Source organism: Erpetoichthys calabaricus, chromosome 7 (assembly GCF_900747795.2).
Source record: "Erpetoichthys calabaricus chromosome 7, fErpCal1.3, whole genome shotgun sequence".
Lineage (NCBI taxonomy): Eukaryota > Metazoa > Chordata > Cladistia > Polypteriformes > Polypteridae > Erpetoichthys > Erpetoichthys calabaricus.
The window spans coordinates 7,721,907-7,739,162 of record NC_041400.2 but is presented as its reverse complement, the minus strand read 5'-3'; the positions used below and the strand labels follow the sequence as shown (position 1 = coordinate 7,739,162).

Sequence of the window (17,256 nt, the reverse complement as noted above, 5' to 3'; positions counted from 1 at the left end):
TGTGAACGTTGAGATTGTTTTTCAGCACATATGAGATTGATGCGAGGATCAATTTTCAAAAGACAGACGCGCATTTCCTTGTCGATCATTTGAAGTCTCTCGCGTTTCTTAGACTTCATTTCCGTAAGTGTTCTATATTTGCTCCTCCTTATTCTATCTGTACAGTGAGCGAGATCTTCTAACAACGAGACTTTTGAAGTCTCACGAGATGTGTTCTTGACACCGCTGGTGTTGATATTATGATGAATGGTGAACAGCGAAAATTTTAACTTGCATTCAAAATAAATACATTCGTTTATTCAACAATCTGATTAACCGTTATCTGTTTTTCCAACATAAAATATTTTTTTTTAAACATTATCTTTTTATTCAACCAAAAGTTCAAAAACACTAGCAATTTTAAATATTTTACAAAAGTGGTGCTCCGCAGCGCACTGGTTGCCCGACAATGCCTTAGATCTTCAAATGAGGGTCTGCTTAGAATTCCAAGAGTTAAACTTAAAAGAAGTGGTGAGGCGGCCTTCTGCTGTTAGGCACCTAAAATCTGGAATAGCTTACTGATAGGAATTCGCCAGGCTAATACGGTGGAGCACTTTAAAAAACTGCTAAAAATACATTACTTTAACATGGCTTTCTCATGGCTTCATCTTAGTGTAATCCTGATGCTCTGTATATTCAATTAATTATCATTATTATTCATGGTGGTTCCAAAATCCATACTAACCCCTACTTTCTCTTCTGTTCTTTTTCCGGTTTTCTGTGGTTTGTGATCTGCACCACCACCACCTAATCAAAGTATCGTGATATCCCTGGCTTGATGTATTAAAGGCCAGAAGTCCACATAACCATCATCATCAAGTTCTTCCATGTGAACCCTGAATACCATGAGGACCGATTGGTAGAATGCCTAGAGGGGGCCGGGTGGTCTCATGGCCTCGGAACCCCTGCAGATTTTTTTTTTTTTCTCCAGACATCTGGAGTTTTTTTGGTTTTTTCTGTCCTCCCTGGCCATCGGACCTTACTTTTATTCTATGTTAATTATCCATCCATTATCCAACCCGCTATATCCTAAGTACAGGGTCACGGGGGTTTGCTGGAGCCAATCTCAGCCAACACAGGGTGTAAGGCAGGAAACAAACCTCGGGCAGGGCGTCAGCCCACCACACCACCAACGGTATGTATGCAGTTCAGACTAATTTACATTTGTAAAAAAATGTATATACTATATGTGAATTTCCCCTTGGGATTAATAAAGTATCTATCTATCTATCTATCTATCTATCTATCTATCTATCTATCTATCTATCTATCTATCTATCTATCTATCTATCTATCTATCTATCTATCTATCTATCTATCTATCTATCTATCTATCTATCTATCTATCTATTATATAGTGGCTTTCATATCTATCTATCTATCTATCTATCTATCTATCTATCTATCTATCTATCTATCTATCTATCTATCTATCTATCTATCTATCTATCTATCTATCTATCTATCTATCTATATATCTATCTATCTATCTATCTATCTATATTAAAAAGGCAAAGCTACAAACATGGTGGGCCAATAAACAAAGTAGGTTCCTATAATTTGCTTGGACATTCTGGTTGATTTTGTGATTTATTGCGCTAAGTATCAGAGTTCGCTTGCGGTACCGATTTATTTATGCGAATCTGAGAGACATGCAGCGGGGCCGAGGGGAGGGGGGCAAAGCCCTTCTCAGTCACATGCCAGCCTCAGGGCGTACCTTTACCTCCAGTTAGCTAGCAAACAAGAGAACTACAGTACTTAACAGATTTAGATTGGGTTTTTTTCTAGAATTTGCTTGAACATTCCAGTTGATTTTGTGACTTCTCTCATCGCACTAAGAATCAGAGTTCACTTGCAGTAGCGATATATTCGCGCTAATCCGAGACAGAGGCTGTGGGCTGAGGGGAGGGGGAAGCTCCTCACTGTCCTTTTTCAGTAATACATGGGTGAAGCTGCAGGGCACGACTAGTATTTTATAAAGTACATTACAGATTATATCCTAATCACATTCTAAATAGTCTAAATATTATTTTTTGATATAGGACATTACATTTTCGACTAGAAAATTGATTGTCAAAGGAAGACATTTTAAAACACCCCGACTTACAAGTGAGCCTCCTATGCTGAAAGAAAAGGTAGAACCAGCACTGGACAACTAATTTTTTTCAAATGTTTTGCTTTCTGGAAAACCTTTGGTGATTATGATAGACAGCTTCAATCTGAACACAATTATAAATTCAGACTGGCTATATGGTTTAGTATTTTGAAATCTACACGTTTTTGGGTTCTCCGGTGGAATTGGTTCAAGATCACCAAATAAATTCCTTGGTGGGCACCAGGCAGTTGACCTCACTTTGTCAACTAACACCACCTCCACAGCCAAGAAAGTGCGGTGCATTCGACAGCGTTCTAACCAGCTGCATCACCATTCTTTTTTAGGACCATCAGGTTTTGTTCACAGCATAAAAGATCACTGGGACTTTCTCTGCCTTCCAATAAAGACATCCTTATAAAGCACTGCTTCCACAAAGCCTAGAATGTTGAAGGACAACTCCCACCCCTCCTATGGTCTCTTTGTCCCATTTTAATCTGGCAGAAGGTACTGTAGCCTCCAAACCAGATCTGACAGGTTCTGCAACAGCTTCTACACCTTGGTGGTTCGGACTATTAACTTTGTGTGCTGCCCCCCATGCCCTCAGATCTGCCCTTATTAGTTTATTTACATAAAGTGCCGTTTCTTGCACTTGTTATTATTGATGTTTTAGGTTACAGTTCCAGCTGCTGTTATTTATTTATTGCTGTCCGTTTCAAATGATCGCTGCCTATTCACATACCTATTATTTATCTATTTATAGTATAGTTCTATACCTGCCTTGTACTTGTCTGGTGTTCACGTATACGTTGCACTGTGATCCTGGTCAACGTTATTTCGTGCCACTGCATACTCCAATATGGACTATGGATAATATGACAATAAAGCCACCTGATTTGACTTGATTGTTTCTCGCAAACTCAGTTTTGCTTTTTTTATGTGTTAAGACAAAGAGTTGCTGGTGACTGTCATCCTGGGGCAGGGTGGGTCCTCCTTGGGGAGTCATCTCTTCAACTTGAAGAATTGCCGATGTTGGTTGTGGCAGAGCAATGGCAATATTTGATTAAGATGCCCACGATGACCCATCTCAAGACCATATATCTTTGTGATCTAAGTTTCTTCTACAAGACAGTGTGGGATATGGCCACCCATTCATCCCGGTCAATACCTCCAGGCCACCAGATGGAGTCCTCCCTGCAGCATGGAGGTGCCCCAAATGCCAGCAGGGAATCATGGACAATGGAGTCTCTATTCACAACACTGCTGGATACCGTGGGGGCCGCCAGAGGACGCTACAGGGAAGCTCAAGGAAGTACGTCTTAGTCACAGCGACAGAGGAAATGATGTACTTCTGGGATGAAGAAGAAGAGTTTTCACCTGACCTGGAAGTGCTGGATAACACATCACATGGACTGAGGGATCAGAAGCACTTCCGGGTCAAGGACTATAAAGGACTATGGGAGATCCCAGACGGGCGAGCTGAGTCAGGAGGAAGGGTGACAACGCGTCTGGGAGTGGAGGATAGATTATTGGTTATTGTATTAGTGTATTATTTATGAGTATTGTGGAGTGGAGGGTGCACATTATTGTCCAAATAAAATAAGATTGGACTTTTATCTGGTGTCTGGTCCGAGGGTTCAAAGGGATGACAGCGCCCCCTATCTGTCACAACAGTAATCTATTTTTGCAACCCCCGAGTCTTAATGCACCATGAATTTAAGGGACTCAATTCAGCATACAAGTCATTTATTAGTCCATGTACTGTATATCCACTCTGGCATGCGTAGTCGCATTTCCCTTCTACTTTTTTGTCTCCTATGGGGACGATTTTTAAAATCTTATATCATCCTGGCAACCCCTTAAATGTCATTTAGTTTAGTATTGGGATTAATAAAGTATCTATCTATCTATCTATCTATCTATCTATCTATCTATCTATCTATCTATCTATCTATCTATCTATCTATCTATCTATCTATCTATCTATCTATCTATCTATCTATCTATCTATCTATCTATTATATAGTGCCTTTCATCTATCTATCTATCTATCTATCTATCTATCTATCTATCTATCTATCTATCTATCTATCTATCTATCTATCTATTGCTTGGCTGCCAACACCAAAGATTCCTTATAAAAATCTTTACATAAAAGATAAGGAATAGAGAAAGTCCAGAACCTTCTGAGTAATCCAAGGAGACCTTCAGTGTTGGAAATATTCTTAACAATTGCAATAAGCAGGTTTAAAAATGTGAAGTTATAATACTGATTATATTTACATACAAGTATGCACGCCAAGAGTCTGCTTTTTAAATAAGTGTCACTTGACTGCCACCATGTGGTGATAGAAAGGAAAAGGAGAAACTCAAGAACAGTCAGGCAGTCATTTTCCAACCTGCTATATCCTAACACAGGGTCATGGAGTTCTGCTGGAGCCAATCCCAGCCAACACATACACAACAACACACACCAAGCACACACTTGGGACAACTCAAGAACAATCAGCCTTTAATTACTTCTACGCCACTACTTTAAATGTAAAAGCAGGTCCTATCTTCAGGGCCGGACTGCACTGAAAAAGGTATAACCTCCATTCAACTTAAAATAATTAAGGTAATGATTCACAACTTAATATTTTCAATCTGAACCAATATAATTCTTTTTATATTATTGATCCCACAATTTTTAAGTTGCGGCAAATTATTTAGAGTGATTGGGTGTAATTCACTTGTTTTATACTGAAGCAAATCTATTTTTTAAGTTGTTACAATTTAAAATGGTTTATTGGTTGTAACCTGTTTTAATGCTATTAAAAATATTATGAACATAACATACTTCAATGCTGTACTTTTTACATTTATTTAAAACTCTAGTGCAAATACACAAGTATTTTGCAGAGTAAATCTTAAATATACAACAAAAAAATTATTAAACGTTTCTACAGCTTTCTTGAAAGTATGTTTTATTACGAGTTCTTATACTTAAAATGAACAGTTGAGAAACAAGGTTACTTACCAGAAATCCTCTGTTATAAAAGTCTGCTGCTGAAAATGACCAGACCTGTATAGCCACGTCCACTCCACTCGGGAAAGTCTTCTTCTTTTTTGGCAGTTGGAAAGCCAGCGCGCTGGAAAGTTCGGCCGGAAGAATATACAAATACAATACAATTTATTTTTATATAGCCCAAAATCACACAATGAGTGCTGCAATGGACTTTAACAGGCCCTGCCTCTTGACAGCCCCCCCAGCCTTGAGACGAGGAAAAACTCCCAAAAAAACCCTTGTAGGGAAAAAATGGAAGAAACCTCGGGAAAGGCAGTTCAAAGAGAGACCCCTTTCCAGGTAGGTTGAGTGTCAAAAAGAAGGGTGTCCATACAATACAATACACAGAACAGAACAAATCCTCAATACAGTATAAAAATAAAAATATTACAAGTATACAAATGGTCCCCGCCACACAGCACACAAACAACCTAAAATATTAGGTTAACAAATAGGATTTTTATGTTTATTCCCTCCACCAGAACTTACTTTGGTACAAACACATTTTTTTACTTTGATTGAGATCTGAAACACTAAATGACTAATCTTAAGTTGCTTGAAAGAGAAAATTTACGTTGAATGAACAACATCAATGTTATACTTTTTTCCCATGGGAAGGTCATTCAGGCCAGGAATCCCAAGTCTAACCCAGGCCAGGCCACATAACGTACAGGGTGCGCACAAAGTCCGTATGCCCCTATCTTTAGGAGCATTTACAGGAATAACCATGACAATTTGGTTCCTGTGGACATCAGCCTAAGACTTCCCGGTATTTCGAGGTGTGTTTCCGACATCCCGTCTGGTGCTGCCACCTGCTGCTGCTCAAGAAATCGCAACAACGTGGCGGTTGTTCCAAGACGAAGCGATGGGTGACACAAGTCAGGAAGCTTGTGATCTGATGCTGCACCAATTTCCAACAAGTGCTGAGAAAGAAAAGGTTATGTTCTTTGACGAGTGCGTGATTTATCGCAGCTCCCGCAATCAAAACGTGTTTTTCTGGGGAAAACAAAATCCATATTTCTTTGAAGAAATTGAGCATTGCCCACCACACGTGATGATCTGGGCCGGAATGACAGCACAGCATTTGTTTGGCCCTTATTTTTTTGACAGTTCTGTCTACCAAATCAGTTATCTGGAAATGCTGAATGGCTGGCTCATCCCGCAACTGAGAAACCAGGGCGTCCTTGACAGTGTTTGGTTTCAACAAGACGGGGCACATGCCCATTTTGCAATCACCATGCGTGATCGCCTCAACGATATTTTTGGGAATCGTTGGATCTGACGAGGATCAAACAACAATCCCGCTCCTCTTCCGTGGCCTCCAAGAAGCCCTGATCTCACAACTCCAGATAATGCACTCTGGGGGTTTATCGAAGAAGACGTGCAGAAGCGCCGTTATTCATCGAACGATGAACTGAAATATGCAGTTCGCGCAGCGTTACAGAAAGTCACCCCGCAAATTTTGCAGAACATGAGCAGGAGAACCTGGTGGTGCATCTCGCTATGCAGAAATCATGGAGGAACCCATACAGATGTTTTGGATTCCTAAGAGGTAACCTTTAGCTTTCAAAATCCTCCCAAAGATAGGGGTATATGGACTTTGTGCGCACCCTGTACATCAGTTTCCTTGTACAGGCACAGACTCAAAAAACCAACAAACACCATTTTGTCTTGGAATTTTTTATGAATAAGGAGACAGTAGATTCAGCTTTTCCACACACATTTCACTCTTAAATATTAGTCTCAAGACAACCTCTGATAAAATGTAGAACAACACTTCATAAATAAATAAACCATGTAATTTTATAATATTTATATTAAAACAAATGTACAAAAAGCACAGAACCACAAAAAGTAGTTGTCAGTGGAATCCACGGTGCGTAGATTATGAGCCGCTGTCCGTGTCTGGATGGTGATGCTGAAGACTCTTCTACAAAGTTTGAAGTGTTGGTCATAAAAGTCCACCTAGAATTAAATCAAAAGACTAAAAAAATGTCTCCGTGCCACAAAATTCTGTCAAGCATTTTTTAAAGGATGCAATTAGTAAACAACAAGCTATGAAACATTTTGTGTAGCCTATTCAGTCGCTCACTCATCATAGCGCTAAGGTTTAACTGTCAGAGCTCAAGAGACGCACTTTAGAAATATTAAAATAAAGTAAAACAATAAAGTTAACAAACTTATCATGAAATAAAGAACAACGGGTACTTTTAAAAACACAAATCATTCCACTCACATACGTGTTTCATTAATAAAAAAAATAAAATAAAACATTTCGTGTAACCTATTCGGTCACTTTCTCTCATCATTGTGCTAAGGTTTAACTGTCAGAGCGCGAGGGTCCGTGTACTTTTTGGTATTTAAAATTTTGTTTCAGAAAATATCATTTAAAAAGGAAAAAGAGATACTTATTTGATTTTCAACTTAAAACGGAAAAATGAAAAACGCAAAACAATTACTTTTTTCCTTTTGTTCTTCCACACATCAGAAAAGAAAAATGCAAGAAACGAGAACAAGAAAAACGCCTTTTATTTATTTTGTCTGAACCGGAAGTTTTTGTAGGTCAACCACCTTGCAGCAAACACTGGTCACTGGTGTGTAGACTGGACGGTCCGTGTACTTTTTGGTATTTGAAATTTCGTTTCAGAAAATATCATTTAAAAAAAGAAAAAGAGACACTTATTTAATTTTCAGCTTCAAATGGAGAAATGAAAAACTCAAAACAATTACTTTTTTCCTTTTGTTCTTTCGCACATCAGAAAAGTAAAATGCAAGAAACAAGAACGAGAAAACTCCCTTTATTTATTTTGTCTGAACCGGACGTTTTTGTAGGTCAACAACATGATGAGGTAATGCGCCACTTGCAGCAAACACTGGTCACTGGTGTGTAGACTGGACAATCATCATGACGGTGGAACAGAACTCAGACCTGATTTTGGAGATGGCAAAACAAGGCCTGTCGTCGAAAATTATATCTGAGCGTCTGTCATATGAACACTGAGAAGGGAGAGGGTTTTCTGTGGGAAATGTTAGAAAGTTTTGTGCTCAGCAAATCTCGGGATGTCGACTCTCTAACACACATTTGGAAATAAAGGTGACAAAAGCTATTAATGCATCTGTTTTGTTGTTTTTGAGCTATTACACTTTCATTATTTGAATCACAAATAAATCCAGAAAAGTATGTGTAATTTTAAGTTTATGACTGCTATTTGTTACCATAGAATTAAAAAATACCTTATTTCCCCACGTTTTATTCTTAATTCAAATTTCAAAATCTGAAAATTCCTTTCATTTTCGTTTCCCGGTCCCATCATCTTAACGATGGAACAGTACTCACACGTGATTTTAGAGATGGCAAAACAAGGCCCGTCATCGAAAATTATATCTGAGCGCCTGCCATATGAACACGGAGAAGCGAGAGGGTTTTCTGCGAGAAATGTTAGAAAGTTTTGTGCTAAGCAAATCTCGGGCTGACGACTCTGACACACATTTGGAGACAGAGGTGACAAAAGCTATAAATGTGTCTGTTTTGTTGATTTTGAGCTATTACACTTTCATTATTTGAATCACAAATAAATCCAGAAAAGTAGGTGTAATTTTAAGTTTATGACTGCTATTTGTTACCATAGAATTAAAAAATACCTTTTTTTTCCCTCATTTTATTCTTTAATCAAAAATCTAAATCTGAAAATTCCTTTCATTTTCGTTTTTTTAGTTTTTGCTTCTAAAATGAAATTTCAAATACCACTTACATAGGTGTTTCATTAATAAAAAAAATAAAATAAAACATTTCGTGTGGCCTATTCAGTCACTCTGAGGGAAAAAGGACAAAAAAACATTAAAAATGTCACCACATGCTACACTTCATTAAAATTTGAAACAAAAATAAAAACAAATAAAAACAAAGTAACAAATACCAAAACCCATACAACATCCCAATATAATTCAAAGTATATTATAAACGTTTAAACAATCTTCATATATAACTTTAATCACAAAAGCACCAGACATGCGCACCTCTCATCCTAGCGCTCCTGTTTAACTGTCAGAGCGCGAGACGCACGTTAAGTCAAAACTCGACTTGAACAAAAACAAGAAACCAACCAGAAACCAGAAAAGAAACCCTCCAACATTAAACCGAAAGGATTTCTGTCCACTACAGAGCAATAACGCCCAGTCGTTTTCCAGTATAATAATATGGAAAAGTGCCAATACCGGTGCCACGCTCTTTGGAGGTGGCCGTAGCAACAAAATAACCAGAAAATTGGCGTTTGGTCAGGAACACGAATCTTCTCCTTTCGGCTGCTCCTGTTAGGGGTTGTCAAAGCGGATCATCTTCTTCCATATCTTTCTGTCCTCTGTATCTTGTTCTGTCACACCCATCACCTGCATGTCCTCTCTCACCACATCCATAAACCTTCTCTTACACCGTCCTCTTTTCCTCTTCCCTGGCAGCTCTATCCTGAGAATCCTTCTCCCAAATATACTCGGAACACAAATAGTGGGCCCAATTTTCTTCGAATCAACTGTGAATATCACAGTTTACCTGGATATCTTTGAACAATTTTACGACCATCTAACACCAGAAGAAAAGATGTACTGCTTTTTCCAACAAGATGGGGCAACATGCCACACCTCACGCGACTCACTGGCACGGGTTCATGAACTGTTTACAGAGGAGCGAACTGTGAGCAAGGCGTTATGGTCACTATGTTCCCCGGACTTGTCCACATGCGATTTTTATAATTTAAAGCAGAAAGTGTACGCTGTAAGAAGAACGACCATAAGACATAGTGAAGGGTTGGGGCAGCCACCCGTGTAATTTTTCCCGGCTGCAAAACTGATGCCAAAGCATAGACATGTTCATACAACAGAGTCCAAAACAGAGCTGATTCATTCTACACAAGATGGCAGCTTTAAAGGCCCGTAGAGGAAGTGATGTCATCAGGACTGGAACCGGAAGTGATGTCGTTGGCTGCCCCAGAGCCAGGCGGGATTTCCCTAGAATGGTCTGCAAAAGATCGAGAGGGAGAATTAGTGCATATCGACACCTCCTGGTCCGGTGTGGAATTACATGTACTCAAGCCCTTTAGTTGTCTCCTAAACACACGTGTGTGACAACGCCAACAATCCACATACCCTGGATGAACTCAAGGAAAACATCACGAACGCTATACGCAGCATCACCGTTGAAGAGCTGCACACAGTATCAGCCAACATGCTCCGAGGTGCCCAAAGTGCATAGACGTGAATAGGGCCCAATTTCAGCATCAGTTGTAACTAACTGGTGGATAAGCGAATAAAAACAATGCACTTGCTCGTTCATCTTGTCATACTATCGCCGGAGGCGGACTACTTTTCCATAGCCCACCCTGTATAATTTCCCTGGTTGCTCTGAATGCCAGGCCAGGCCAGGCAGCAGGCCACCGGGAAAACTCCGGCTAATTGTAAACGTCAGTCTGGCTCTGCCTATCTCTGTAATGTTTTACAAGACAAACGGAACAATGATTTAAAATTGGGGTGTGCAACATTGGTGGTCCTGGGGGGCTGCAATAGCTGCAAGTTTCTGTTCCAACCCAGTTGCTTAATAAGAAACCAATCCTTGTCAATAACAGAGCATATTTAATTTCATGGCTTGTTAGGGGTTTTAACTCTGCAATGTCAGCTCATTCTCATATCAAGATTTTTGTCCTTTCCAAGGATATCATCCAAATGATTTGAAGCCTAAAATGGATGAGTCATTTCCAGTCCTTCACTTGTTCTTCAGCTTCCTTCTGAGTACTTTCTAAAGCAAATAAGTGCACCATGAATACACACAGGTATCAATGGAAGGAAGATACATGAAAAACTGCTGGTTGGTTTGTCAATTGCATCTTATTGCTAATAAGGGAGCCATTCAAACAGTTAATGCAGCGGTTTACGACTAAAATAAGCAATTAAGGTTTGTAATCTATAACAAGCAAGACAACCGAGGCAAAAAAATATCACCTGAGCCATAAGTGTTTTAGCAGCAATAATTAACTTCAAGTTAAGCAGCTGGGTTGGAACAAAAATCTACAGTTACAGTGGTCTTCCAGGACCACCAGCGTTGCTCACCACTGATCTTAAACAATCCTCAATGATCATAAAATCTACATTTACATTTACTCACTTATGAGATGCTTTTATCCAAAGTGACTTAGAAGAAACCTGAGTTTTTAGTTACAGGACCCCCTAAACTGTGGAGTGGTCTGCCAGCTACTATAAGAGATGCCCCTTCACTCTCAGGCTGAAGACTCACGACTTCAGTTTAGCACACCCTGACTAGAACTGCTGATTAACTGTACAGACTGCATCTCTGTTGTTAGTCATTAGCACTAAAACATAAGTAATATGATAGTTAGAATTTGTGACTAACCCTCGCCTATTCTGTTTCTCTTCTCGGTACTCACATGTGGCACTTGGTGCCACTGCCCACCTGCCAAATTGTTTTGTCTCTATAAAGAAAAGTCACCTCTGATGGAGGATCGATAGAGGGGTCCCTTCATCGGCTTTGCTGGCCCAGTGTTGACTCGGGGGGGGGGGCTTTGGGGGGAGTGGGCGGCTATGTTGGCCGAGGTCTCCAGGACTCTGAACAAATCCAAATCCTATTATGGGATATCATCTACTGATGAATTCTGCTCTGTACTTGTAATATTTCTATTGCACTATTGTATTGTATTGAGGATTACTTGTTACCCCCTTTTTTTGACACTCACTGCACACCCGACCTACCTAGAAAGGGGTCTCTCTTTGAACTGCCTTTCCCAAGGTTTCTTCCATTTCTTTTTCACCCTACAAGGGTTTTTTTTTTTTTTGGGAGTTTTTCCCTGTCTTCTTAGGGAGTCAAAGCTGGTGGGCTGTCAAAAGACAGGGCCTGTTAAAGCCCATTGTGGCACTTCTTGTGTGATTTTGGGCTATATAAGAAATGAATTGTATTGTATTGTATTGTACTTACAAAAGAGGTCAACATGCAGTAATCCTGAACCAGACAATCCATTAGGCAATATCTGAGGGGCACCATTTATGAAAGTTAAGGGGCACGAATTCTGTACACAGAGTGGGACCAAAGCCATGGTCTTTAAACTCTGATTAGAGCATTAGAACAATCTTGACAAGAACAAGCCATTCAGCCCAAAAAAGCTTACCAGTCCTATCCAGGTAATTCATCCCTTGATACTAAGTGAGTGCTGTTACATGTCAGGCACCACTTAGGAAATTAAAATTGTGCACGCTCTGTACACCAAGGGGTGCGAGCTCCTTAAAGTCTGCAGTATATTGTGAGGGATGACCAAGCCATTACCTGGCTGGGATGCTTCCGCATTGGAAGGACTCGGGAGGGAGTGTGCTCAGGGCATTATTGTGTCTCGACTGGTAGATGGCAGTCCCTGCAAGCGCCACGGTTTCCCACAGGGCATCATGGGAATTGGAATTCTTTGACTCAGCCCTGTTGGGTGCCATGGGTACCACCAGGGGGTGCTGCGGGGACTCGGGGGCCCTACTTTGTGGGGCTCCAGCCTTACCTGGAAGTGCTCTCCAGGCCAAGCCTTCAAGACACCAGAATTAATTCCAGGGATTACATAAAAGGTGCTGCGTGACACTGCTCTGGAAGCCAGAGTTGAGAGGAAGAAGGATGAGGCTTGCTGGAAGAGGAGGAGTGGATGCGGAAAGAGAGAAGAGGAAAAAGAGAAAAGCATTGCTGTGTGCTGTATTGATGCTTTAAACTGTGTGCATTGTGTGGGAAACGATTGGAAAGAGTTTCCCACAGCAAAATAAAAGCCTATGTGTTGTGCTAAACTTGTGTCTACATCTGTCTGTGTCAGGTTGGGAAGCTGGTGCACAACCCCCTGCAGGCCACAATATACACAAAGGGAGCGCCATTTGTGCTACTGAAGGGGCACACACTTCAGACAATGAGGTGGACAGTAGGTCATTAAAGTCTCATAATACCGACTACCCGCTATGGACAATGAGGTTCGCCCCATTCAAATGGCCTTCAACCAGCACTGATACAATCAATGAAGATCAGTCTGGGGATAGTTTAGGAACAAGTGTTACAAGCTAAGGGTACAAAATTGATTACCACAAGTGAAGAGATCTACACCGAACAGAACATCACAAGACTCATTACTCTTACCCACTAAAAAACTTAGCCAGTCAGTCAGTCATATTCTAACCCACTTTGTTATGAACAGGATCGTATGGGATGGGGTTTCCTGGAGCCTCTCCCAGCTTATGTCAACTAGCATAGGGCGCAAGGCAGGAACAAAGCCTGGACACAGCACCAGCCCATTGGAGGATGATCACACATACACTCTTACCAAACACACACTACAATTCACTCGACATGCATGACTTTTGGACAGTGGGAAGAAACCGGAGCAACTTTGCATTTTTTCCTCTATTTTACCTCCAATAGCTGCTAGTGACGGCAAACAAATCCCCAGTACAAGTTAATTAATGAAACACCAGAAGTCTGTTTCTGCGAGTAGTGCTGTCACGATGCAACATTTATACCCAGTCTAGGACTTTGATAAATTGGTCACCCTATAAACAACATTTTTTATAACAAGTCTACTTCTGCCAAAACGGTGATATATAGATAAAGAGTAACAGAACATTCATGCCCTGGACTATTATTATTATTATTGTTATTACTAATTATAAATTAAACAAATCAAATAGTTAAACGTATGTTTGTGATGTGTGCTTTTAATTTATGTATTATTTATTTATATACAGTGCATCTGGAAAGTATTCACAGAGCATCACTTTTTCCACATTTTGTTATGTTACGGGGCGGCACGGTGGCGCAGTGGGTAGCGCTGCTGCCTCACAGTTGGGAGACCTGGTGACCTGGATTTGCTTCCCGGGTCCTCCCTGCGTGGAGTTTGCATGTTCTCCCCGTGTCTGTGTGGGTTTCCTCCGGGCGCTCCGGTTTCCTCCCACAGTCCAAAGACATGCAGGTTAGGTGGATTGGCGATTCTAAATTGGCCCTAGTGTGTGCTTGGTGTGTTTGTGTGTGTCCTGCGGTGGGTTGGCACCCTGCCCGGGATTGGTTCCTGCCTTGTGCCCTGTGTTGGCTGGGATTGGCTCCAGCAGACCCCCATGACCCTGTGTTCGGATTCAGCGGGTTGGAAAATGGATGGATGAATGGATGTTATGTTACAGCCTTATTCCAAAATGGATTAAATTCATTTTTTTCCTCAGAATTCTACACACAACACCCCATAATGACAACGTGAAAAACGTTTACTTGAGGTTTTTTGCAAATTTATTAAAAATAAAAAAACTGAGAAATCCCATGTACATAAGTATTCACAGCCTTTGCTCAATACTTTGTCGATGCCCCTTTGGCAGCAATTCCAGCCTCAGGTCTTTTTGAATATGATGCCACAAGCTTGGCACACCTATCCTTGGCCAGTTTCGCCCATTCCTCTTTGCAGCACCTCTCAAGCTCCATCAGGTTGGATGGGAAGCGTTGGTGCACAGCCATTTTAAGATCTCTCCAGAGATGTTCAATCGGATTCAAGTCTGGGCTCTGTTTGGGCCACTCAAGGACATTCACAGAGTTGTCCTAAAGCCACTCCTTTGATATCTTGGCTGTGTGCTTAGGGTCGTTGTCCTGCTGAAAGATGAACCGTCGCCCCAGTCTGAGGTCAAGAGCGCTCTGGAGCAGGTTTTCATCCAGGATGTCTCTGTACGTTGCTGCAGTCATCTTTCCCTTTATCCTGACTAGTCTCCCAGTCCCACAGCATGATGCTGTCACCACCATGCTTCACTGTAGGGATGGTATTGGCCTGGTGATGAGCGGTGCCTGGTTTCCTCCAAACGTGACGCCTGGCATTCACACCAAAGAGTTCAATCTTTGTCTCATCAGACCAAAGAATTTTCTTTCTCATGGTCTGAGAGTCCTTCAGGTTCCTTTTGGCAAACTCCAGGCAGGCTGCCATGTGCCTTTTACTAAGGAGTGGCTTCCGTCTGGCCACTCTACCATACAGGCCTGATTGGTGGATTGCTGCAGAGATGGTTGCCCTTCTGGAATGTTCTCCTCTCTCCACAGAGGACCACTGGAGCTCTGACAGAGTGACCACCGGGTTCTTGGTCACCTCCCTGACTAAGGCCCTTCTCCCCCGATCGCTCAGTTTAGATGGCCGGCCAGCTCTAGGAAGAGTCCTGGTGGTTTCGAACTTCTTACACTTAAGGATGATGGAGGCCACTGTGCTCATTGGGACCTTCAAAGCAGCAGAAATTTTTCTGTAACCTTCCCCAGATTTGTGCCTCGAGACAATCCTGTCTCGGAGGTCTACAGACAATTTCTTTCACTTCATGCTTGGTTTGTGCTCTGACATGAACTGTCAACTGTGGGACCTTATATAGACAGGTGTGTGCCTTTCCAAATCATGTCCAGTCATCTGAATTTACCACAGGTGGACTCCAATGAAGCTGCAGAAACATCTCAAGGATGATCAGGGGAAACAGGAGGCACCTGAGCTCAATTTTGAGTTTCATGGCAAAGGCTGTGAATACTTATGGACATGTGCTTTATCAATTTTTTTATTTTTAATAAATGTGCAAAAATCTCAAGTAAACTTTTTTCACGTTGTCATTATGGGGTGTTGTGTGTAGAATTCTGAGGAAAAAAATGAATTTAATCCATTTTGGAATAAGGCTGTAACATAACAAAATGTGGAAAAAGTGATGCGCTGGGAATACTTTCCGGATGCACTGTAGTACTTGTTCAAATCAAAGCTGTTATAAGAAATACTAATGCAGTAGATTCAGGGAGGAGTGGGTTGGGGAGTTTGGGGAGCCCAAGAAGAACCGTTTAGGACCCCAGTGGCGACACTGCATAGGATGTAAATGCTTTGTATACAGATCACACATTATTTTATTTGGCAAAATCTTATTTATAAAATCTTGATCATCAATCAGTAAAGGTGGAAGATGATGGGATTTATCCAAGTCATTGTGTTTTTAATCATCATAAAGCTGGATCTCCTAATAAGCTTACCACGTTGCTTACAGTTGCAAGAGAAAATAAATTTTATACAAAATTAAATTAAGGGTAAGAGATAACCATATTCATCCGACAGATGAGAAAAAGACCAAATGTTCCTCTCCAGCCAATCACAGAAAACGGAGATATATTTCTTAAATTAATTAATGTTTTCAGATCAAAATAGGGATACTGTTTGGAGTGCAACTAAAAGTTTACAGTATTTCAGAACTTGTCTGTGAAAGGAGGACAATCTCACTGGTCATTTTTCACAGGACATTAAGAAGACGTGGAACAGAAGTGAGAAGTAAGCTCGTGCACGTACCTTCCATAGAACATAAAGCACGCGATCCACCAAACGAACAACTACGGAAACTGCGAAAGGACAAACTTGTTTGGAGGACGGAGAGGAACGAGCGTCACGTCAGCAGCACATTCGTAAGGGCTTGTCAGTGAGACCCGCAGCTGTTTCGCTGGCTGCCATTTGATACTTTTGCGGCTTGCTGTAATTTGGCTTGGCCCAGCTGGTGTGAAGTGGTGCTTTGACATTTAATCCTACTACCTGGATCCAGAGCCGGCTGAGGATGGAGCTGCTTTCGGCGATGCACCTGGACGAGCTTTCTTTGCGTTTCTCGCAGATTAACATGTACCCGCTGTTTGATATCGCTCACTATATCATATCTGTTCTAGCGCTGAAAGAGCAAGCAGGTAAGTACCCATGTCATTTATCAGCGTTTTATTTGTTGTTCGGTAAATTCCTCGGACAGTTTGTGCCTGCATTGTTGATCGGGCGCTTCCGTGAATTCGGACATTCCGCAGTAGCTCGAGCGATCCCAAAAGTGAAGTTTCCGGAAGAAAGCACGTTTTCCTCCATTAGTTGTCAGTCTTTTTTGGACATGATACAATTATATGGATTGCTCGCATTTTAACCAAGCTTTGTCCCCTATTGTTCAGGCAGACAGTGGTGTAATGTTTATGCAACGCACTGTCCGTTTTAACACAAGCACATTTGCAGACGATGAGCAACCGACTTAGAGGGGTGTCCTGTGTCTTTATAGGTAT

General features: G+C 41.1%; 1 protein-coding gene across 1 annotated transcript in view; it reads left to right on the top strand.

The window, feature by feature from the left end:
• Positions 1–16,578: 16,578 nt before the first annotated feature.
• The window catches only part of tmem38b (transmembrane protein 38B), a 44,762-nt gene continuing 44,084 nt past the window's right edge, over positions 16,579–17,256 (top strand). Inside the window, exon 1 of the mRNA XM_028805057.2 lies at positions 16,579–16,902. Coding sequence (XP_028660890.1) covers positions 16,779–16,902 — 124 coding nt within the window. The 5' untranslated portion in view covers positions 16,579–16,778. The remainder of the gene's footprint in view (positions 16,903–17,256) is intronic.